Here is a 23,819-nt window from a genome sequence, read left to right as displayed (position 1 = left end):
GTCTGTCTTCTGTCTACGATCTGACTAAACAAACTAGACAATCACTTACATATTTTTAACTGTTATTTCCCTTTAAGATTTCACAACTCAAAGTGACTGCATTGAACTCCAAATGATGCTTTAATTAATACTGAAATCTTTTTATTTATGCAGCACTGCTACAAAATAAAAAAATAAACCTCCCTCTCTGACAGTATGTCTAAATACAGATTCCATGCCGTCATTGAATGGCTGGTTATTTACTGAGTAAGCAACTCCAGCATTAAACTGACATGGGCAATCTGATCTCATTAGCTTAAGAGAGCATACACAGTGGTGGATGCTACATCTGCCTTTTGTTTGGTGGGGGAGACTACAGTTATGGATGCTCTTCTTAACAGTACTTTCCATTGCACTGCTGTGCAGCAGATCTCTACAATTATGAAAATGGAAAAGTGCTTTCAGATACGAAAGGTAAATAAAAAAAAAGAATTAATCAGTTATTGCAACCTTAATTTTAATTGACTTCCATATATAAGTTCTGAAATATTAGTCAGAAAAGAATAAATACCAGCAAAATGAATAAGATACCTGTTCCAAGTGAAACATATATTTCTGGAGTTGGAAATTGTTTTCCATTGTCTATTCAATGCTGAAATTATTACATTCAAATGATACTTACAGTCAGAGTTTTGAAAGGAAGGCTGCTGAAAAAAACGTGCTTGCACCAGCCTTACCTCTCGGGGTGCTCCCTGGGCTGGGGCAGGGGCGGGTGCTGCTGCTGCTGCTGCCGGGCACCCCAGGAGCAGTGACAGATGCCACCCGCTGCAGCCTGGAGTGGGAGACTTGCAGCTGCACCCTCCATGGCGTTCGATGCTCTAAAGCCTGTGGCAGGCTGGGTGCCTGCCTGGGCCTTTCAGCCCCTCCTTTATCTTAACTCCCAAAGAATACTCACCTAAAACAAACACGGCCTCAGGTAAAAGGAGAGACATGTCCTTAATGAGATTTCTTTTGACTCCCCCAAACAGTTCAAAGCTAGAGCTCTCAGGCTGGCAGGCTGTCCTGGGAAGAGCACTGCCAGGGAAACAGAGGCTTTTTGTGAAGTTTGGTTAGCAAATAACATGGAAAATAATTGGCACCCTTTAAGACAGAAAACAGTCCACACCCTTTATCTTTTTCTGTCGCTGTTTTACAAAATCCTTACTTGCTCTGTATGAAATACATGATATACTCTTTTTGCATGTCTTGGGAAAACTCATCAACATCCTGTCCTAAAGAAGTGTAACAGAGACTCGAAGAGAATTTAAAATGTAAAATGATTTTAAGAATTATTTTGAATTCAAATATATTTTTTAATATATTTGAATTCAAAGAATTCAATGGATTTGAATGAAGTCTTTTCCATGTCCTATTTTTATTTGAAAAAGATACTAAAAATGAGTGAAGGTGAGAGGATTTAAAGACAGGCCTAGTGACTTCCTCAAGACTACAGGGATGTTCCTTTAATTTGATTGCTTTTTGATGGATTGAGAAGAAAGCTCAAAAAAGATTGTCTATCAAAGAATAAGGGGTATAAATGTCATCGCTTTGAGGAGCCTTTAATTTCAAAGTATGTGATATATAGAACCATGGAATGGTTTGGGTTGGAAGGGACCTGCCACAGGGAGGGACACCTGCCACCAGACCAGGTCGCTCCAAGCCCCATCCAGCCTGGCCTTGGACACCTCCAGGGATGGGGCACCCACAGCTGCTCTGGGCAACCTGTTCAAGGGTCTCACCACCTTCACAATGAAGAATGTCTTCCTTATATCTAATCCAAACCTACCCTCTTTCCGTTTAAAGCCATTACCCCTTGTCCTATCACTACACGCCCTTGTAGAAAATCCCTCTCCAGCTTTCTTGTAGGCCCCATTAGGCACTGGAAGGCTGATATAAAGTCTCCCCAGAGCCCTCTCTTCTCCAGGCTGAACAACCCCAACTCTCTCAGCCTGTCTTCACAGGAGAGCTGCTCCAGCCCTCTAAGCATCTTCATATCCCTCCTCTGGACTGGCTCCAACAGGTCCATGTCCTTATGTTAGGAACCCCAGAGCTGAACTCAGTACTTAGGTGCTTTAAGCCTACAAAGACTAAATAGAAGCAGACTTCTTCCATGCTTTCTTCCCACTGTTCTCATTTACTACGTGCCTACTCATAGCCTGTTACATTGTACAAGAACAATTATTACCTGGTGGATGACATTATTGGATTTTCATTGTTGTGGTTCATTACTACAGTTCACTTTGTTTCCTTTATTTCCCAACTACTGTAGAGATGTAAGAGGATTCTAAGGAACCTAAAGCTGAATTCTGTTTCCACTGGTGCTGTTCACGCATTGACATCAAAGGAAACAGATTCAGGTCCCAAATATAATTGGTATCTAATGTTAACTTTCTTCCCAGAGAGAAAAAAAATCACTTAATTTACTGAGCATGGAATATCTGTTGATTATTTAGTACAAATTAGGTCCCTCTAGCTGGCTTAGCTGAAGAAACCATCAAAACAGTCAGTTTGAGAAGACACTCAAAATTCTCAGTGGGAGTCACATCCCTCCTGGGTAAGCCTTGTGGCTCTTTTTCAAGTAATTAACCAACTGGAGGTAGCACATGTCTAGTCAGAAAGAAGGGGCTGGTCCCACAGATAAAGACCACTGGATATATTCTTTTGGAGACATCATTTCCCCCTTGAAATTGTTCTGTATTAGAAAACTGTGTATGTACACCTTTGCATGTACGGGGTTTTGTGCAGTCTGGTGATATTGCTTAAATTTAAGTGTCTTTTTTCCAACAGGGAGGAGCTTAGGTCAGATTTGAAAGTCAGACTGATTTGCCTATATTGATGCAAGTTGTATGGTTGTGTTAGCTACTTGGCACTCCTAAGACTGCTAAAAGTAACACAGGTTCTGATGTTTTTGAAGTAGTCTTCAGTGACAGAATCTGGGATTGGATTTTTTGAGGTCCAGTTCTTACATAAATTTCTCCGGTTCTTTAAAACATCCCTTCTTGCTGTGACAAATAGACATGTTTTAAACTCAAAAGCCAAAGCCATTAAATAAATGCTGTTCTGGGAAGCACTGACAATATGTAATAGAGGACTTACAGTCTAAATCTACTTCCTCCCTATTTTAAATACTGTGATATTTGTAAAGTTATAACTAGGTAAATAATACCATATCTCAAAGAAGAAAATATATGCACAGTTGCAATAACTTTAAACATTTATGTATCAAAATCAGTACCTTAGGATGAAGCATAGTGAATAATATTCAAATAACAAAATATATATTAAATAGCAGCATGGGTCCTGAGAAAAAATGGCAAACTTCTTAAGTAACCTAAATTGTAATTAAATATCTTGCTGAGTTACAGTCTTAAATACACATATATAATTTCAACAGCTTAGTTTTATTTAGACCTAATTTAACTTGATAGTTGAAAGGGAAGTGTGCATTACACAACTGATGTCTATAGTCCTGATCTTGCAATCAGATCCATATGTGGGGATAATTGATTTATACCTCTGGACAGAATCTGCCAACATGGATATTAGTGCAGGACTAAAACCTAAACTACTAACATATAGCTCTCTGGAAGATGCAAAGTTACCCTCAATTAAATCTATTGATAAAGCCCTGCAAGACTGTAATTATTACAAAATTATTGAAAATATAAATTTAAAAATAAAGTTATAATGTAATCTAATATAAATACCTGTAACACTGTAGAAAAATTGTAAGCTAATATTACATTATTGTACTAATTAATCAAAGCACACAACTTTAACTGGTATTTTCATGGAAATCATTAGCTAAAATCAGGTTGCAGGTCCATGGAAAATGGTTTATTCCAGTAAAATAGAAGCAGCTGTAGCGTTGTATGATCTCTAGTTTCTAAAAATAAAAAACAAATGATGCAGCAGTTAGGCCAGTCATAGCTGTCTAATATTAAGAACTATATGCTTGATTTTAATACAAGGTGTTGTATTTGGTGAACACTTCACAGAATCAGAAAACAGATTCTGTTACAGTTGCTCATCCAATTTTCCCAGAAGCCAGGAATATTTTTCAGACTTCTGATACTACCTGAGAATAACTTTGACAGACTTTATTCTTACAGAGAGATGAGCCATAAGATAATTATTCTGTGTTAATTGGAAGAGGTTTTTTATCTTTTTGGGAAACATGTTTTACTCAGTTTTCTTGTGAAAGCACTTCTGCATTTGCAAGAATAGTGTTCTATATAAATTGATATAGTCAAGGAAGCAGGATAGCTCTACAACATGTATTGTTTTGAATAATATCTGGTATTAATCAATGTGGCATAGGCATTTGTAGCCACTAATAGCATGCAAAGTTCCTCAAAGAGAAATTGTTGGAAAAGCTTTTAGGGAACAGAGGGAGGAAGAAACCGAGCCATACACAAAGCACAGCAAGGCCAGTCTCATAATATTCCTTTCAAGTCAGAAAGAGACACTCATGTATGCTGAGGTTACATGGTAGAGTTGGCTCCCTGTTCCAAGTTGCCTCCTTTGAGGGCCCTCCCATATGGACTGTTAGAAGACCTAAGGGAGATCTACCCCCCACAGGCAGAAGCTGGTGTTTCTCTCCCATTGTGTGTGTGTGGGGTGTGAGGCATCAGATTCTCCAAGCTTGTGGGCAGATATACAAAATTTAGCCTACTCACTTTCTTCAAGGTTTTTCAAATTATTTTTAAACAATGTCGTATGTGTGTATGTGTGTTCAGCATCTTGCACTATTTTTCAGTAATCTTTTCTCTATGACAAAACCCCAGATGTTCTGGGAAGTCTGAGGGCTAATATTGCTCACGGTTTCTTTCCAAGGCTTCCTTCCACCCTCCTGTCAGGAGGAACTGATTGACATAGTTATTTTAAGAATACCTATTTTAGTAAATTTCCTGGTGTGTACAAGGCCTTGGCTTCACAATAATAAAAAAAGGATGTTTCCCAATCTAGAATTCTTAACATTTTAATCACGGCGTGTCATGACGAAGTCCAAGCTATACTATAATAGAAACTAGAAAACCTACAGCAACTTTATGGCTTCAAATTATTCTAATTGAGACTATGCAAATATATGTAGAAACTTGCTTTAAAATGGTGACTGTTTCTGCCTGTATACTGTTCTGCTTTAGATTCCTTTGCATCATGAAGTTTTGATTCAGTTTTCTCAGGTACTCATAAACTTTTCCAGGGTAAGGGAACCTTAAAAACAAAAAGGATCATAATATAGTTGTCTGCATTCAATGCCACTACAGGTTTAAGCAAAGCATGTTCCTAATTGTGCAAAGATTATATAAACAGTTGTGTTTTGCTCTGAAGTTGTGTGTGCTCTGAAGGTCAGCAGTGCATGTGCTGTTGAATTGTTACAGGGAAAGTGGATTCCAAAGTTGAGAGCTTTCTTTTGAGGTTGTATACTTGGCTTGTTTTCTTTCTTTTGATGTGCCTGGGTAAGTATTTTGACTTCCTGCACAAGACAGTGGCACACAAAGGAACAGCGTATAATGCCAAGTTAGGACCACTGGAGACACTGTTCCTCTCTCTGTAGAATATGTACAGGATATAGCAGCAGCACAAGGCAAGTATATCTTAAGCTTGAGATGGAGAAGGAGAATTATTTAAATTATTTGACCCTCCAACTGAAACTGTCACCTGCTTCTGCCATACATTGTGGAAATCAAAATTATGTCAGTGATTCTTATTATTTTGGACAAGGTTCTGGTATGGGTGCAGACTTATAGTAGTAAAATGTCTGTCATATGACTGGTAGTGCTTTTTTCATATTGATGCCTGCTCCAAAATGCACAGGGCCAATTTATTCCTTGTTTATCTGCAGTGCTGTATGTTGTTGCTGGAGATCCACTTAGGAAATGGTTCTTTTAGAATACCTATTTTAGTAATTTTCAAGTGCATACAAGGCCTTGAGTTCATAACAATAAAAAAGAATGTAGCTTCACACCCTGTTCAGGAAACTAATGTCATGCATTGGTCAGCTGCAACTTTAATGTTGGTGTTGGCTTCTTTCTTCTAGCATTTTTGCCTTTTTCCCGCTTCTTTTTTCACTCACTTACTAAATACCTGTAGGATCAGACTGATACATGTGTTCATTACACAGAACTCGATGTTGTGACTACCTTACATAAAATACAGAAGTTATTAAATAACTTCCATGCACCAGAGGAGTAAAGGGTATCTTGTTAAGTCTGTTGCATCTTCTGTAGCAGCAAGCTGTGTTAGCAACATGTGGCACGTGCAAATCCTACAGTTTTATTCCCCCACAGGCTGCTCTTCACTCCAGCTTCAATTACCAGCCCCTCTAAGCCCTGACTTCATCCTTCTCGTTAGAGAACGGAACGAACGGGCTGAAATCAAATGCATCCGTTTGTGCCCGCTTTGCCCTCTGGCGGCTGTGCTGGAAGAGGTGTGGGACCTGGAGATTCTGTGCCGGAGGGGATAGCGCTCCGGTTGGATACCATGGGCAGTGTAGAGCCATGTCTGAGGAAGGTGAGGTCCTTCCCTGTTGCTGCACAAAACCAACCAACGAATACTTTGGCTCGCACTGTTTTGCCTACTGGATATATACTTCTCTGTCAGCCACCGCGGCAAGGTCAAATGCAGCTTCCGGGATAGCAAACCCATCCCTACAGTGGAAATGCAAGTTCAGCTCCCTGCATTGCATCGGCACTGCAGAAGGAACGGTGCACAGAGCTGGGGGGCTGCCCCACAACACTGAACTGCTGTGTTCACCCAAACCCATTGTCCATCAGGACAGTGTTGGCTTTGGAGAGCAGAAACTGTAGGATTCCCTGAGGGGCCGGGTCGTGGTGCCCAAGGCAGAAGGACACAGGCCGCTCTTCCTCACAGGCCAGCTGACACGGGGCGGGGCCCTCTCGGTGTCTTTTTTTTATATGTTGCTTCAACGCAGGATTTTGTGCCTCCTGCAGCACCAGGTGCTCCTTCGCGTCAGCGCTGCCTGATCCAAGCACTCAGCCGCCGCCGCCGTCGCTCGCTTCAGCGGGGCGCGAGGCCCCCCAGCAGCCGGCGCGCCGGGGGTTTAAAAGGGGCGTGGGGCCGAGGGCGCGATGCCGCCAGCCAATCAGAGCGGCCGGCCGGCTCGCCCAGCAGGCTCGCCCCTTTCTGTTTGGCCCGGGCGGGGCGGGGCGGGGCCTCTCTCAGCGGGCGCTAGGCCGTTGGCGGCCGGTGGGAGGCCGGGCCGGCGGCGGGGCGGGGCGGGGGGCGCAGCGCAGCGCGCCATGCTGATTACGCTCTGCTACCTCTACCTATGGGCGCGCTGGAGGCCCTGCTCGGCCGCGGTCATCCGCCGCACTATGCGCCGCCTCCACCGATCCCGCTGCTCCTTCACCTTCTGCTGCTGCGCCGGCCCACCGGCGCCCCCGGCTCGGCAGCCGCGCTGGCAGGTGCCGCCCGAGGAGCGAGTCTGCCTCAGGATAGGGAACAAAGTCTTTTTCACGGACGAGACGCAGGTACCGCCCCGAGCCGTGGGGGCAGAGGCCTGGGAGGCGCTTCGCCCGGCCGCGCCCGGGGCCGCTCGGGCGGGAGAGCAGCCGTGCCGGCAACGGCCTCCCGTATCGCCGTGCCATCGGCGAGCCGCCTTCCCTGCCGGGCGCCGTGCGGGCTGCGCGGCCGCAGGGGATGGGAGGGGGTGGGGGTGGGGGGCGGTGCGGGGCCTTCCCCGGCGGGGCGGCGGTGGCGGGGGGCTGAGGTCGCGGAGCCCGGCGCGGGGACGGAGCGGCGGTTGCGGGGCTCGGGGCTGCGCTTTCTCAGCGGGAGCGCGGCAGGTCAGTGGCGGGCAGGGGCTTGCGATTGACAGAATGCCTCGTGTGGGTCGCCGGGCCTGGCACCGCCCTGCTTGTCGGGGGGGGGGGGGCTTAGGCGAGACCCAGGTAACTGCCTTGGCAGAAGATCGCAGGACGTCGGAGTTGCCTCGCTTCACCGCGGTAGCTTGTTGGCTGAGGGAGCGTTTTCTGCTGTATGCCTGTGAGGTGCAGCTTTGTAAGTACAGCTGTAGGAGCGCTTGGCTAGGAGAGCCCGGTAGTATTTCCGTGTTGGTAACATGCTTTTATCACGCACAGGGCTTTAGTCTGAAAATGCGTGCCGTGTTTGTGCGTTCGAGGTTTGTGTCAGGGATTTAAAACGTGGCTGGGGTCTGGATTGAGCTGTTGGCTGCGGAGGACGGCATGCTTCTCCCGGTACGAAACCTGGTTTCAAGTGAGGAAAATGATACGAAAAACGCAAGTCTGTGAAAATCACTTTTTTGGAAATGGACGGTGAGAGCGGAGGGTGCGGTGAGGCTGTGGCAGCCGGTGACGGTGCAGAAATATCGCGTCGGAACGAGTTTCGCTTGCCATCGCATGAAGTAAAACTGAAAGCAAGCTTGCGTTGGGCTTTCAAGTCTGGAAGTGCAACTCCTCTGGCACTCCCCCCAGATCGTCTGAAGTATTCAAATGAATGTTGGATTTGTCTAAACTTGTCACTAAATACCAGAATGCCTGTGGATAAGGGTCTCTCTGATCTCTCCTTTTTGCTGATGTTTGTATGTGCGTTTGTGGAAATTTTTTCAGTTGGTACCCATTTTACTTAAATGGGCATTACTGAAATGTATTTATGAAGCATGTTGCTGGCAAAGTACTACTCTTCAAGAAGCAGAGAAGCTTTTTATAAATTCAGTGGGTAAAGAGGATGTTTTCAGTGCAGTGAAAATAAGATCACAAGTGCTAATGGAGTTTGTTAAAAAGTGGTCTTTTTGCTATCTAATGAGCAGGTTATTTCATGCTTAAAGCGATGGTGACAATCTGAGAATCTCTCACGGAAAAGTTAAATACTAAATTCACGTTTCAATAAAGCTCTTAAAAACAAAGCCATGTAATTGTCCATAGGTTTAGAGGAGTTGTTCTGCCTCAATTGCCCTGACTTTTTGTTTTGTAAATCATATTTCAACTAATTTATGCTGTTCTTTGCTCCACTTCTGCTCATTTCTGAAATAGCTTGTCCTTGGTTCTTGCACAGTAAGCACATATTTTTCTGTCTGCAATGTAATTCACACAGACTGACTTTATAAGCTTGACCGTTTGTGTTTACTGGGAGTTGGCAAGCCCTCTAGGGAACTGGAGTTGGCTTGAAGTTTGGTGTAAAGTCAGTGCTGTATTCAAATAGTATTTGTCTCTTAAAAATAGATATTGAAAATTACCAGTTGCATTTGATTCTGAGAATCCGTGTGGAAGATGCCTGCCACACTGCACCTTGGTAATGTGGCATGTAAGGGCTCCAGCCTGGCTGCTTTAATTAAAGATAGAGGCAGCATCACCGTGAAGCTCTCTACATAGTCTGTGAACACCTGTGAAGAGAAAAAGGTTAACTAGCTGCTTTGCTTTCGGAGTAGGTTTAGCTGCCACTGGAGTATAACCAGTACATTCCTTTAGATAAGATACCAGCAAGTCATAAATCGTAACCTGTGAAGTGTTTTTGTTTGATCTTTAATCAAATTGGATGCTTAAGATAATACAAAGTTGCATGACTTCAGTTCACTTTCCTGTGGAAGGTAGCAGTGTTTACTCTTGCAGCTTCTGTGCTCGGTGAAGCTGATTGAATTGGCAAGCTATCCCCACAGGCTTAATATTGTGTGGTTTCATTTTAGATGTGGAGTGATATACAAATTTAGTGTGCTGCAGGGAAATTCCCTTATGTTTCCACATATAAATACTGAAGGTGTGCAAAGCATGTGTTTCTAGTATAGTAGTAGCAAAGTAATCTATTTCTAATGTTTGCCACTTTTAAAATATGGCAGAAAAATGAAGTTCAAATCAATAGCTACGTAAAAATTGATGTAATATATAGTACAGGAACAGATTATGTATTTGGAAACTTCGAGGTTCTTAAAACTGTTCTTCAGTCTATTGATTCCAGCTTCTGAACTTTATTTGCTCCTTTGTGAAGGCAAGAGAAGGAACCGTTTTTATATTTTAATGATGGAAGCATTTGTCCAATGACCTGATATGTGGATAGACTATCTAACAGACAAATATATTTTGAATGAGTAATATCTCTAACTCTAAACTTATTATATAGTCTAATCTAACTCTAAACTCGGTTATATACTGAACAAGTAATTTTGGTGCAAATGCCTGAGGACTTAATTTATTTTTATTAACCCGCTCCTTTTATTTGAAATGTTCTTTTAAAGATTTTTCAAATCACTTTTTAAAGAATTTGTCCTGAGGTTGCACATGTTCACAAAATACAACTGTCTTTCATATAACTAGCTTTACAAAAGAAGTCTGGAAACTTTGTAAATTTGTAAAACTTTGTTTAAAAGCAAACCCCAAAAAACTCCAAACCCCACACCTCTAAAAATTAGACCTGGGTACTGTATAGTTTTTGGGTCATTTGTGGCTCACAGGTTGGTTGGTCTTTTAGGCAGATGGGTATAGAGACAGCATATATGACATAGCAGTGGGATTAAGTTTCCTGGAGGACTGTTACCTAACTAGAATTAATGCCGCCTGGACTACTGTGCAGTTAGAGGGGCTTCAGTGTCTGACCAGGTAGGTTGTGTGTTGTGACTGCGTTCTTAGCCGCTGCCCAATAGCAGGCAGTGCCCTTCAGCCACCAGGAGTGGGGCAGCAGGGCCATGGGTTTGTGTAGTTAGGGGAGAAGAGGGAAGGAACAGGCGGGGTGAGCTGCAGTGTCAATGAGAGTAGAGGATCGTGTTGAGTGAGGGGTGTTTCTAGTAGCAAATGGCCCACAACAGTCACAGTGCCAGTGGCACAGTGGTCTTGTGGCCCACTTACTTTTGCACTCTTCCTGTAAAGCTGAAAGGTGGAGTGTGACTTGGCTTAAAAGCTTGGCTTGTCGCTTTTAGTTTTACTTTTGATGTGTTCCTGCCTTATGGTTTAGAGCTTTACCCATTTTTTTTTAACTCATGGAGGAGTGTGAAATTGTAGACACCCCTCATGTAAGGCTGAAGGGTCAGATTTTAATTTAGGCTGGGCATAATTTAAAAATGAATTGTAAAATCGGATCGTTGCTATACAGACTTATTTTTCTTTCCTGTTTCTTTCAGTTTCTTGATGACTTAAACAGATGGAGTCTACTTCTTATTTCTCCTTTTATTTATCCTGATAAGTTGTTTAAAGAAGAACATATAGCTTTTGTGACAGAAAGCACTTCAGCTCAGACAGATAACTTGCAGAAGGTACCTGGCTCTTCAAAAGGGGTAAGTAGTTCTCTTTGTTGCTTGCATAGAAAGTAGTACAGATGGGTCATTTGGTGAGTATAAACCTAAAACGCTTGAAGGAAAAAGAAAAATCAATGGCAGATAGATTTTGTATGTTTATAATGTTATTGGGAATAAAAAGGTAATCTCTTCATTAAAATGAATCACTGTTAATACACTAGTTCTATTTTATGCTTCAAATAGACCCATAGACATTTTACTGAGGGTTTCTTCTTTAGTAGCATGCTTCTCTGGCTGTAGATGGGAACTGCAGAATTCCATCATGACTTTGGGTAAGGCATGTATGGTTAGTTATGCTGAATAGGAAAAAAGCTGCTTGAGAGCTGTCTTACTAAGGCAGATCAGAAATCCATTTACCTCTGTATCCTGTCTCTGAAATGAAACAAATGCCTCAGTAAGAATATACAAAGCAAGCATATGTTACAATTTCCAATATGCTCTTCAAACCTCCAACCAAGTGCTTGTGAAAAGTTGTAATTGAAATAGAAGCCTCTCTTGGAAGCTTCCTTTCACTGTGATTTCTAAGTGCAAGTTAGTGTTATGCGTTTGGATTATTATGTCAGTCTGCAGAAGTAAGGCCAAAATCAAGCTTGTAATCTCTTTGCTTTTATGTAAAATGCAGTGGGAGAGTGGCAGTATGTCTTCGTTTGAATTTTATAAGTTGTTTGCTTTTTAATGTGTAATACTTTCAATGTGGTTTTGAGGCATCAAAAGATATAAATTAAACAGGTACTGAAATCCTTATGGCAAGCATAGTTACCAAATATTCATGTCCTAGATGCTTAATAATCTAAAAAGTACCTTCTCCACCGCTATATTGAAAATACAAAGATGTGGCTATAGAAGATTATGTTCTTCTTAAACTTGTATTACTGAATATATAATATCTGTAAACAAATTATGCATAAAAATAGTATCCAGACCCTGTCCAAACTTACTATGAACTTGAGATAATGTCTGTCTCTCCCCTGCATTTGGTTGGTTTTATAACTTTTTTTCTCTCATGAGGAATAGCTTGCTGCCTGGATGTCTCAACTTGGATGCAGGTCTGAAGCGGAGAAAGGTTGTAACCCAAAGCAAAACGTAAACTTACCTTGCAGGGAGGAAAAATCTTCCAGGCGGTATGGGTTGTCCTGGTTCCTTCCTAAGGCAGTCATTTGTTGGGTGTGCTGTATGCTTTCCTAAGTGAAGAGGATAGACTGAACCTGGAAAGGAGAAATAGACATGCATGCTAGGATATCTCTGGGTAGGCAGTAATAAAGACATCTGGCCTGGTTGTTTAGGTACCGTAAAATCGACAGAGCCCTGCAGTTAAACAGACTATGCCACAAGCTAGGATTGTTACATGGGGGCAGTCATAAGGTGTCTTCCTGAATGGCCCCGGCTTAGCACCCTAAAGGGCCATCCTTGCTTTCTGGCATCAGTTTTCAGGCTCCTTCTTGGAGTTAAAGGAAACCTGTCACATACACAGATGGTTGCAGCCTGTCTGTTTCCCTGCGTGAGGAACATGTATTTTCCAGGCTACTTGTTCTGAGAGATGATCAAGGATTCTTCTGCTGGAGTGAGCATTGAGAGCAGAGTGGTGGGTAACTAGACTTACCTAACTTGAGTGCAGGAACAGAAGGACAAATTGGGAATAGGCACAATTCCAAATTTGTGCCTGCAATCAAATTTTTAGTACTTTGACCCTCCATGGAGGTGTCTCAATTCTAGAACAGAGCATGTTTTTGGAGCATGTTAGTCTTTGCCCTCTAGAGGAATGATATCCAGATGAAGTGCTGCATCAGGCAAAGTTATTGTCTTCATGAAGCTCAGAGTGTGAGGACTGGAGGTACCTAAAGCTTGTTGAGAACTCTGAGACCCTTTCAGCTGAAGTCTTCTGAGCCTGCTTCCACTGGCCTCATGTTGCCTTGGCGCACACAGGAAGTAGTCACATCTGCTGGTTTATAAATATTTTTGTTGCCTTTGATATAAGACTCTGGAATCCATCCAGGTGGACCCTGCTTCTGGGAGATAAACTAGATAGGATACCTATCTTTTGTGCTTTTGTGCTTTCTACGTTGTCTGAGTGCACCTGGGGAGTGCTGGGCCAACTCAGACAGAAGGCTGAGGGAGGATTTTATTTTTTTTACTTTTTGTAGCAGAGAGGTTCACAAAAACATCTGCGTTGAAGCTCTACTTTGTTGTTCTTTTGGGGTTTGTTGTTTTTTCATCTTGTTGGTTTTGTTTGGGTTTTCTTTAGAATGGAAAATGTTTGCATTTCATGTAGACAATAACTAATTTGATGCAGGAAGCTCAAAAGTGATAGTCCAGGCAAAAGAAAACTAAAGAGGAAAAGGACTGCTGTTTTATTTTGTTTATTGTTCTTCTGTGTACATGTCACTTTCAATGAAGTGCTCTTAATTCTGCTACCTCTGGCAGCCAGCTGTTGACATAGATGGGCTCTAAGAACAGATTGCTCCTGTGACCTACAAGAATTTATAGACAGAAAAGCCATTCTTTGTAGGGCTATCAGTGATCTGTGACTGGTGACAAATTGAGGTGGACCCAGAAAGCAGGAGTCTAAATAATTCCTCATCTCTTGCTAAGAGCTGGCCTTTCATGTGGTATTGTGACAGAATTTTGATGATTTCTAGTCATAGCAGGAAAGCCTGGCCTGTTTCAAAATATTCTCTGAGGATTTTTGTTCTGTGTGAAGCAAATGGATTGTTGTGTGAGCAGGATTACAGGTCATATGTCTTGGCAACAGCCTTACTTTGTGAGATTCTTTTGTGTATTCACTTTATTTGCACTAGATAGCAATAACTACTTTTTACTTATTAGCATGCCTAATGTTTTACTTGGTGCCATTAAAAAAAGCTCAAGGGCATCAGTGTATCTTCCTCACAGTTTCCAGGTGACGTGTGGGTGTTACCTGCTTGTGCCTGTTCTCTGGGTAAGAAAGGACATCAAAATATGGTGTGAGTCTCTTACTTCCAACACAGAGAGTAGCCCAGTCATGTGGTGAGGAAAATAGTGAAAGAAGCTGGTATCATGTATTATAAATCTCTGTCATGTTTGTCACTGGTGATCATGAATTGTCAACAGCAGCAACTCCTTAAGAGTTCTATACCTTATGACTACAACTAGAGACTTCCATTCCACCTGTGGATGTTTTACCAATAGACTAAACACAGCTGGGAATTCCTTCCATCTGTGAAGTGATGGTGTTGTCCAGGCCATCACTCAAGACAGTTGGTGAGGACAATTTGGGCTGACTTGGTCACAGACTGCCGCGGTGACAGTGAGGTGAAGTCTGACTGATGCTCCAATTACAATGATTCAAATCTATCAAAGTCTGGTATAGTTATCTTCCAGAAGGAGACTTTGTATCCTGTAACTTCTGAGCTGGTATTTCTTTGTAGTACAATTATGGAGGTGACCTTTCAGAAGTCCTGGAGGTAGAAACTCACTGTCGTTGATTCTGCTAGTGAGTAGTTGCTATGTCCAGGAGTTTAGGACCCGAGTGATACATCTGTCATGAATTTGAGGGCTGGCTCTCACAAACTGTTCTGGTGTGGCTGCTTTGAAGCTGTTACTTGCTCTTACGTTACAGAGTTGGGAGTTTACCCTTAAGTTAAGGCATGCAGCTGATCTTGTGGTAAACACCAACACACTGCCCACAGGCAGCTATCTGCTTCTCTCTTTGAAACTGAATTTGTTCACTGAGGGTTAGTATATGTGATGTATCAGAAGATATCCAGCCAGTTGTCAGCTATCCAAAGGCCATCAACATAAGGGTGGGCTGTATGGTCTCATTTAGGTTGCACTAGTTGTAAGCTGTCTTTGGGAAAGGCTTAGAAAGGAGATGCAACCATTAAGGTTGTGTGAAATCTCAGTTTCTTCTTTCTTCTTGTTCCCTTGGGAAACACTGTAAAGTCAAAAGTGGGAAATATATTATTTTGGATATTATGTAAACACTTAACTGCAGTAGGTAAGAAGGTAAATGTAGTTGGTAGTCTAATTATGAACAAGTGAAATATCCAAAAGCTCACCCTCATTTTGTGTATTCAAAAGAAGTGGTTTTTCTTACTGAGTTTAATCAGTGTGTCATCTTGTGTGTAGTGATAAAAGGGTGAACTTCATGGAGGTGGTTTGGTGGTGATGGCACCAAAGTGCTGGACTTGCTATGTGGGGATTGCACTTTGTTTCCCAGTATTTGGAACATATTACATGGTGAATGCTAATTTTATTTTTAGGTCATGAAAACAGGTGATGCTTTGTTGTCTTTAAATACACCTTCACACGAGAACAATTGGTTTGTGTATCCTATAAAGCATAAAGGCTGTCATGCCATTCAGACAATTTTTACTGAAATTGGGTACCTTACTTCAGTTTTGCTTTCAGAATTGACTCTTAAATCACTGCTTGTTAATTATCTGAATATTGTTGTTTTACAAACAAAGTTTAAAAGAGGTCATTTTCAGTTATGAGTCAGCAGACGGATCTGTAGTCGTTTATTATTGTGCCCACCTTTCAGAAGGAAATGAAAACTCATTCATTTTTCCTCCACTTGTGGCTTTTATAGTTAAACTTCAGACTTGTTCTCCAGGGTGGTGCAGCTGTGTAGTTTGGGTTTAACAAACCTTCTTGAAGAAAACAAATCCTGGTGTGTCACTTTCACAATGCTTAATTTCTGGAGAACAGAATTTTTGATAATTGTAGATAAACAGCTTGAATTTACGGTGTTTAGTTAATGCTTCTGATAGTTGATGTGTACTTTTATTAAACCCTAGTAGTTTGCTTCTGCTCTTTTTATGAGCATTCTTTTTAGAATTTGTGCTGAAAACCATGCCTTGGAAATAATTACAGATATAATTTTACATACAGAATGTGGTAATACTCTTGCCATTTTGTGTGTTAACTTGAAGCTTTTATAGCCTTGATCTTTGGGGAAGATGTATATGTATTCCCAGTTTCCTATCAAGACTTAGTATGGATGTTGCTTTGTTTACTTCTCTCAGGACTGAATCTTGCAGCAGGTATTGCTTGCTGCATAACCCTTCTTCGGTAGGTTCTTTTGGTTGTAATCAGTCTCATTGACCTTTGTAGTCATGAACGGTGCACTTTTATGTGAAAGGAACTGTCAGCTGAAAGCCTTCTCTAGTTGAGATGTGTTGTCTCATGCTACTATTGAATGTAGTGGTTGTTTTAAACACATCAGGCATCCCAGAAATAAGTCTTAAAAGTGATTCTGCCATTTTAGTATTGTATACTCCTAGTAGCTACACTTTTTATGTAAGTACTTTCTTTAAAATTACGCCTAGTCCTTGGGTTTGCCAGTTGTGCCATTTTGGTTTGATAATGTCCCTCTGTTGGCTCTGCCTGCTATTTTGCTGCTTTTTTAACAGCAGAATCCTTCAGAAAGGAAGGGCAGTTTTTATTTGCAGTTCATCTTGCAGACTTGATATTTTTCTGTAACCTTTTCAAACTGGAAAAACATGCATATGCTTTATTCTAGATTGTGAAGTGGTCAGACTATTGTTCACCGTTGGCCTATAAACCTGGTGAGCCTTATAAGTTAATTGCTGTAGCAAGTGTAGATAATTTCAGTAACCTTGGAATAGCGTTCATGGAAGACAGGCTTCAAATGGATAACGGAATGGTGCCACACAAGATTGTTTGTAAGTATCTTCACCAATTGTTTTTAATGGTAGAACTTGTTTATTTCATGGTTATTTTAGGAGTGTGCATATAGTCTTTATAACTACATAAACCCCCATGTTTTTATTTTGGCACGATGTTTTCTTCCTGTTGCTATTTTAGGCATTGATCACTCTGTAGCACTGCTATATTTTATACTGAATATGGTCAAATATAGAGATTCCTGAAAAGTTAGACCACTTTTTGAGTGAGCTCAAAGAGTGAAGTCACAGAAGGTCTTACAAATGCAACAACAGAAATAGCAGAAAAAATGGATCAAGAGATTTTTGGAGTAAACCCCACTTTTCAATGCCTCATAAGCTACTGCCAGTAATTAACCTTAGTATGATGAGATCTGAGTACTCAAGTTGGTGTTAACCTTTCGCAAATGCACGAATGTGTTAATGTCACAAATGTGAATTTAGAAAATACTGTTTCTGTCAGTCTTACCTGTTAGATTAACTAATCTATTTGGAAGAAAAAAAAAAGTACAGAAAGTTTTAGGCAAATGTTCTCTTTTTTTCAGATTTGAAATAAGTGTATTCAAAGCTAAACATAAGCTGAGAGCAATTGCTGTAAGTCTAGCATCTTAATCTTTAGATCACTGGGAGAAAAGCTCACGGGTGCTTTCTAAACAGGGAGAAGGATAACTAGGGGAAGGAGGATGGTGTCATTGCTACTTGAATTCTGAATTTTTGGTGGATGGTTTATTTCTTTAGGGAGCATTTTTTAGGATACCAACACTATGAACCATTGTGTCCTCATTAGTCTAATAGTTTCACCTAAGGCAGGGAGGGAGTTCGTGGCTAATTCCAGGGAGAGGAGAAGGAAATACCATGGTTGCACTTGTAACACCATTCTTAAATAGAATTGTTGTCTGGGTTGTGGGAAGTCCAAGCTTCACCTCCCTTTGCTGCATGAGATTTAAATTTCTTTTTTCCAGCACTTTTACAAAAGTGCCATAATATGGAGTCTGTATTGTATTGTAGAGTAGTGGGCTCTCAGGGGGTAGAGCCACACTTGTTCAGCAATAGTTTCACTTCTTCCTGCCTATTTGTGTCTTCTCAGCTGTAATCTTCTCCCCCCCACCCCCAAAAAAATATGGTGGGGGGGAGGGCAGGCAGGTTTTTTTTGTTTTGGTGTGTGTGTAGTATGTGTATGTGGGTGTATTTGGCTGTGGTGTTTTTTATTTGCTTGGTTGGGGTTTTTTTATGTAGATCATAGTGTATTGGCAGAAGTCAGGGAAGGCCAAAACTGAGAACAGCTACCTGGGGTGCAAGAGGATAGGAATATGCTCATGAATATATCTGATGTGACAATGTGAAACTGTCTCTTGATGCTGTTCTGCAAAAACATTCATGCAAGGAGGGAATGGAAACTGAAAGAACTCCCCAGTCATTTACTTCTCAGAATATTTTCTGGCTCATTTTGCTTCAGGTGCTTTGTACATGCTAGAACTGTTCCAGGAGAGCAGGCTGATGGAGGCTGTTGATGAAATCACATATAGGCTGGTAGCTGTGAAATTCTAGGATGAAGAAATCTTGCTTCAGATTACTGCTCCAAACTAGGCAAAGGGGCTGATAGAAGTGCTGTTAAATGAAGAAAGTGACTGAATTTGGATCTGGTGTATTGTGTGTCAGCTGGCTATTTTGTTAATGAAGTTTCTTGCTGATTTCTTCAAGAAATCAGAAACAAAAACATACTAAGTTTATTTGGCCTTATGGAAGTGGGGAGGGATTCCATAAAATTTTGCAGACTTTGATTTGAAATATTTTCATGGCTCAGAAGCTGAAAAAAGAATTGAGAGTTGGTTTTTTTTTTTCTCCTCTTCCATATTTAGTTTGCCCTGCAAGTTTCACATTGACAATAATTATCTTTGCTCTTCTTTTCTCACTTGTATTTGCCAGAAATTTTTTATCTTTGCATTTCCATCCTTTTTTGGGGGTAGAAAGGTGAAGGTTTGACAATTTTTTCTGTTTGCTAGTTACTTCAGATTCTTAGCTCCCAAGTTTTGCTGTTGGCCAGCATGGCTCCCTTTCTGCAGACTGAAAGCAGTTCAGATTTTTTTTTTTTTACTCCCTTTCACTTGTGCCAAACTTTTTGTTTGCAGCCTTCAGCAATGCAAGAGACATGGTTCAATGTCTACATCTTACCCAATATCATCACTTTATTAGCTTATTTCAAAATAGTTTATTTCAAAATAGCAGCAAGCTATTTTCCACCCTACCCTCCTTAAGAGACCAGTATTTTTCCAAAGGTAAGGCAGTTTTCCCTGTTTCATTTTGTCCTTTGCTGAGGACAGAGAGACAGGCAAAATAACACGCTGACGAGGTGATGCATTTATGAGAACTTCCTCACCTTCCCACCCATAGACACTTGTTCTGTTAAGAGCAGATCTGCATTGTGTATAGTAGTGGTCATGTTTTACTTTTGTACAAATATTTTTGCACTCCCGATAAATGTTAGTTTGTTTAAATGTGCCCTGTAAATACTGAGTGTTGTGCTCTCAGTCAGACTTTCCTGAAACAGAGTAATTTGAGTAAATGACTTGTTTTGAGTCCAAATGCATTATGTTCTTGGGAGGAGGGTGGTGTTCAGGATTTGGCGTGTCAAACAAGTGAAATTCATGCTATTATAGATATGTACTGAAATTAAATATAAATCTCTTTGTGGTAGTGAATATTCATTATAGCTCTTTCAATATAATTTTTATAACCCCTTTGTCATGTTCTTTACCTCTTCTAGCTGTCCATTTACAGGAATCTACTCTGAAGGAGTTGGCGCAAGTGACACCATCTGTAAAAGAGCAAATTGTAAGCAGTACACAAATGGATGAAGTGACTCCCGCTGCTACTTTTGGGACAACTGTTAAATCAGGATTAGGAGTAGCTGAGTCTGCAGGACAAAGTGAAGAGGAGAAATCCAAGCTAGAGAAAGAAAGTGAACATGAAGATGAATCCAGCAGTCTATCTGACAAAGAGAGAGGTGCTGCAGACCATCATCACTTGCATCTTTCCAGCTGTCGTGAATGCCTGCAACTTGAAAACAGTACTATTGAATCTGTCAGATTTGCCTCTGCAGAAAACATTCCAGAACTTTCTGGTGATTACAGTAGCAAACTGGAAGAGAAGAATGATGACTGTCTAGCAAGTGGAGTAAAGAGAGTAAACCTTGCTGGAAAGCCCCCTAATGTATTGATTTATCTTGGTTCTGAAACTGCAAAAGTGGAATTTGAGCAGGTAAAATCAGTCCTTCAGGAATGCATTGACGCAGACAGATACACCATCTACCAGCTGCATGAGGAACAAGTTCTGAAAGCTCCATGGATTGATAATTCACGGCTGTTGATCATTGCCACAGAGAAGCCTATTTCTAAGGAGAACCACAAACAATTTATGAAGTTTTTATCTGCAGGTGGAAAGATTCTAGGGTTTTCTTCATCTTTTACTTTTGATGGCATAGAAATAAAGAGAAAAAACAAACTGAGGAAGACTGTGCATGAATTAATGTTCTCTAAAATGGACAGCACTGAAATTAAGTTAAATCTTTTGGTCAGTGGCTGTATTTTTGAGGAAGTGATGAAGGAAGATACCAGCAAAGTGAAGATATTGAGTCGATTAAATAATACTGATAAAGATACAGTTATGGTTCATCTGACTTATGGAGACAGTGGAGGAGAAGCCATTCTTTCTCAGGTACTGTGTATGCAGAAGCATTAATTTGCTTATTGCCACATCATGTTGTGGTATGCTAAAAAAGTTCACTTGTTTCTATTGTATGATCTCAGATGTTTGTCAAGGGGAGGTATAGATGGATGTCTCTGTGAGTGCAGGAGGACTCTGAATGCAGAATGGTTTTCACTTGATCCTCAGGAAGCTTAAAGAATGGTAGAGAATGTTACTGCTGTTCCATTTCCTTGTTTTCACTGTGTAGCCACGCACATGTAGATCATACAAGATCACAGTGGGTGGTAGAGGAGAGAGCAGATAGGCATAGTAAGGAAGCATCTTCAGGAGCAGAGCTATCCTTTTCTGCCTGCTAGAAGTTGCACAGTGGTACAGCTGTGCATTTTGCAGACTTTTGGAGGTGGGAACAGCAAGAGCCAAGTCATTGGTGGACTTGGGGTGAAAGCTTGTACTGGGCAAGATTTAAAAAAAAAAAAAAGAAAAATCCTTTAAAAAACTGTGAGCTATGGTGAAGCAGAGAGTCAGCAGAGGATGTAAAATAAGCCTTGCAAGAAACTTGAGAGACTTCTCCTCTTAAACTTTAAGGTTAAGGTAGCCAGCACTTAAATCTGACTAGTGAATGGGAGTCCCAGCCTCTATTACTTGTCATGTCATGTCTAGAAAAACTGCTGTAGAATTCTTGCTAGAGCAAGTAACTACACAGTAAAGGTTAGCCTCTGTCTGCACTGAAATAAAATTGTTGGTTTAGGTCTGTTGGTTCTTTTTTTGCTAGTGTTGCTACTGGTTTCTCAGTTGTATTCTGTTTGTATCTTAGTGGTGTGGATGAAGCAAACCATTCTATGGTTTCTTTAACAGTGTTTTGATCAAAGCTGATTTCTAGATGGATGTTTGGTTCATGATGTGGGCCTTGCTGTTTTGTCACTTAGAAAAAAACCTTTATTCAACTGGAATGCATTGTTTCTATTTAATATCCAAATTAAAATTCTAAATTTTTATTTTTCTTTCTGTACTTTGACATGTTTTCACTCAGTAATACATGCTTCTTTTTTTGAGGGGGGTGGGGGTTGGTAAGGGTGGAGATGACAACAGGGAGCAGCATAGAGAGGGAGAATCTGGTCTGCTGGGAACTCGGTCGTTTCCTGAGTCGTCTTTCAGGCTTTAAACTTTTAGATGTTTAACATTCTGCACGAAACACATACCTCAGAACAACTGTGGGACAGAAGTGCAGGAGTCTAGAATGAACCAAAGTCTTACTCATTCCACTTAATAAGAACATCCCAGCAAATAGGTACGTCACCAGTGTTACGATATTGTGATCATTGTTGTTTGTTTGGTTTTTTTTTTTTTAAAAAGCACACCCAAAAAGACCACCAAACAAACAAAAAAGCCCTAACCAAACACAACCCACACCCCCTCAAGAAGGTGAACAACTGATAAGTTAAAGTGTTCATAATCTTTTTTTATTATTTTTGCTCTGTCGTCTTGGATAATTGGTGAGGAAGCTTCCGTGGCTGTGTTAAAGGTAAATGTTGGTCACTGGTTATTTAAATATTCACAGATATCTGGCTAAAGTTTTGAGTGATAGAAAGGCTGATAAGAGGTACCATTAAGTTTAGAAAATACATCTATGCCCTGTAAATATGAGTCTACCTGGGTGTATAACCTGTGCTATTAAATCTAGAGAGATTTCAGCCATTTTGAAGTAAAACTTTTAAAGTGAGGCTGAAAGCAACTTACACCTTTTGAGTTGGCTTCAGTTAGGAGCAGAGGTAACCGTTTTCTTTTTAACATGGCTGTTGGCAATTTTATCACTTCCCTTACTTCTTGCTTTCAAGCAGCACATTGAGAAAAGCAGAGCAAGATTTATTTACCAGTATTTTAGTAGATAAGGAATATAATGGAAGACACAGCTGAACAAACTTTATGAAAGATTCTAGGACCTGGTTTTACCAATAATTTAGTTACAGGAGAACTTTCTCAGGATCCCAGAGCACTCAAATTTAACTGCTCATGTATCAGGTAGCATACACTCATCTAGCAGTTACGTATTTCAGAAATACTCATCAGGTTTCTTAGAAGTGTTTTCATCTCTTATCAGTTTATCAACTAAATCTGTTAGCTTTTTCAAAACTCTGTTCTACATAGTAGCATGTGTAGAGCTTTATGTAGGAAGCTTTGCCACCCATGTGCTATATGCTTATACTAGAAAATTGATTAGATACTGTTGCTATCCATTTCTCCAAGTTCCATGGTAAAACCTGCTTTGCTGTACCGTTTAAATTGACCCTTCTGCTGTAGTAAAACTTAATACTGCAGAGGTTTTCTCCAGAAAAAGGGCATTATGGTATAGCTTCAAAAATCAGATTAAAAGGATTATTGTGTCATTTTATAATTTTAAATGACTTCCAGTCTGGATTTGAAAAGCCTTATTGTTTTCTCTTCAGGGGACTGACAGTGACATCAGCCGTTAAATCTTCTGTCACAGACTTATTGTTTCTCTTTTTTCTGTACTCTTCCATCTACCCCCCCATTTCAGCATATTTCCCTGAATTTCAATAAAGTAGATCATATATGAAAGATCAAGAACATCATTAAAATGTGCAAAATAGGAGAAATGAACAAAAATAACAGCTTGTGATTTTCATTAAACGAATATGCATATAGTAGGGTACAAAAGCTTCTAAATATCTTGGAACACTTACTTAAGAAGCAAACAAACACCAAAAACTCCACAAAAATAATAATAAAAAAAAACCACACAAAAAAACCCCAGTAAGGGATTTTAAATTTTTTTCTTCTGCATTTAGTTCAAACCTTAAGCATCTGCCTGAACCCTGAGAAGTGATTCTCTAAAAGGTGGTGTTCAGGGGTTCTTGGTGCTCTTCCACACACAAGCATTTCTTTATCTGCACTGATTGCAACTTAATTAGTGTGATACAGTATGGGCTTGCTTGCCTGAGTTCTACATATCTTGTGCAAGCTCTGATAAAGCTTTTTTAATTTTAATATTATTCTGCTTTTGTACAGGCCAGAATATGACCAATATTGCTGTTTGTTCTAGGTTGCTAGCAGACATGAAAAAAGCAGAAGGAGATGTTTAAGTTAGTAAATACAAATTTGAACAATACCTCGAGGAGACGACCAGTTTATTAAGAAGAAATATTTTG

The 23,819-nt window shown here is 40.7% G+C and overlaps 1 protein-coding gene across 3 annotated transcripts in view; it reads left to right on the top strand.

The window, feature by feature from the left end:
- The first annotated feature begins 7,265 nt into the window (after positions 1–7,265).
- HLCS (holocarboxylase synthetase) overlaps positions 7,266–23,819 on the top strand; it is a 123,843-nt gene continuing 107,289 nt past the window's right edge. Inside the window, exons 1-5 of one of the 3 annotated variants that reach the window (XM_040585054.1) lie at positions 7,439–7,514; positions 8,124–8,240; positions 11,111–11,263; positions 16,785–16,947; positions 19,712–20,661. In XM_040585054.1, the coding sequence (XP_040440988.1) occupies positions 8,229–8,240; positions 11,111–11,263; positions 16,785–16,947; positions 19,712–20,661 (1,278 nt within the window). In that variant the 5' untranslated portion in view covers positions 7,439–7,514; positions 8,124–8,228. Of the gene's footprint in view, positions 7,515–8,123; positions 8,241–11,110; positions 11,264–16,784; positions 16,948–19,711; positions 20,662–23,819 lie in introns of all 3 variants that reach the window. The other 2 variants (XM_040585055.1, XM_040585053.1) reach the window with 2 other exon arrangements.

This window comes from Falco naumanni, chromosome 2, assembly GCF_017639655.2.
Source record: "Falco naumanni isolate bFalNau1 chromosome 2, bFalNau1.pat, whole genome shotgun sequence".
Taxonomy (NCBI): Eukaryota; Metazoa; Chordata; class Aves; order Falconiformes; family Falconidae; genus Falco; species Falco naumanni.
The sequence above is the reverse complement of the archived record's forward strand: the minus strand, read 5'-3'. Positions and strand labels throughout refer to the sequence as shown.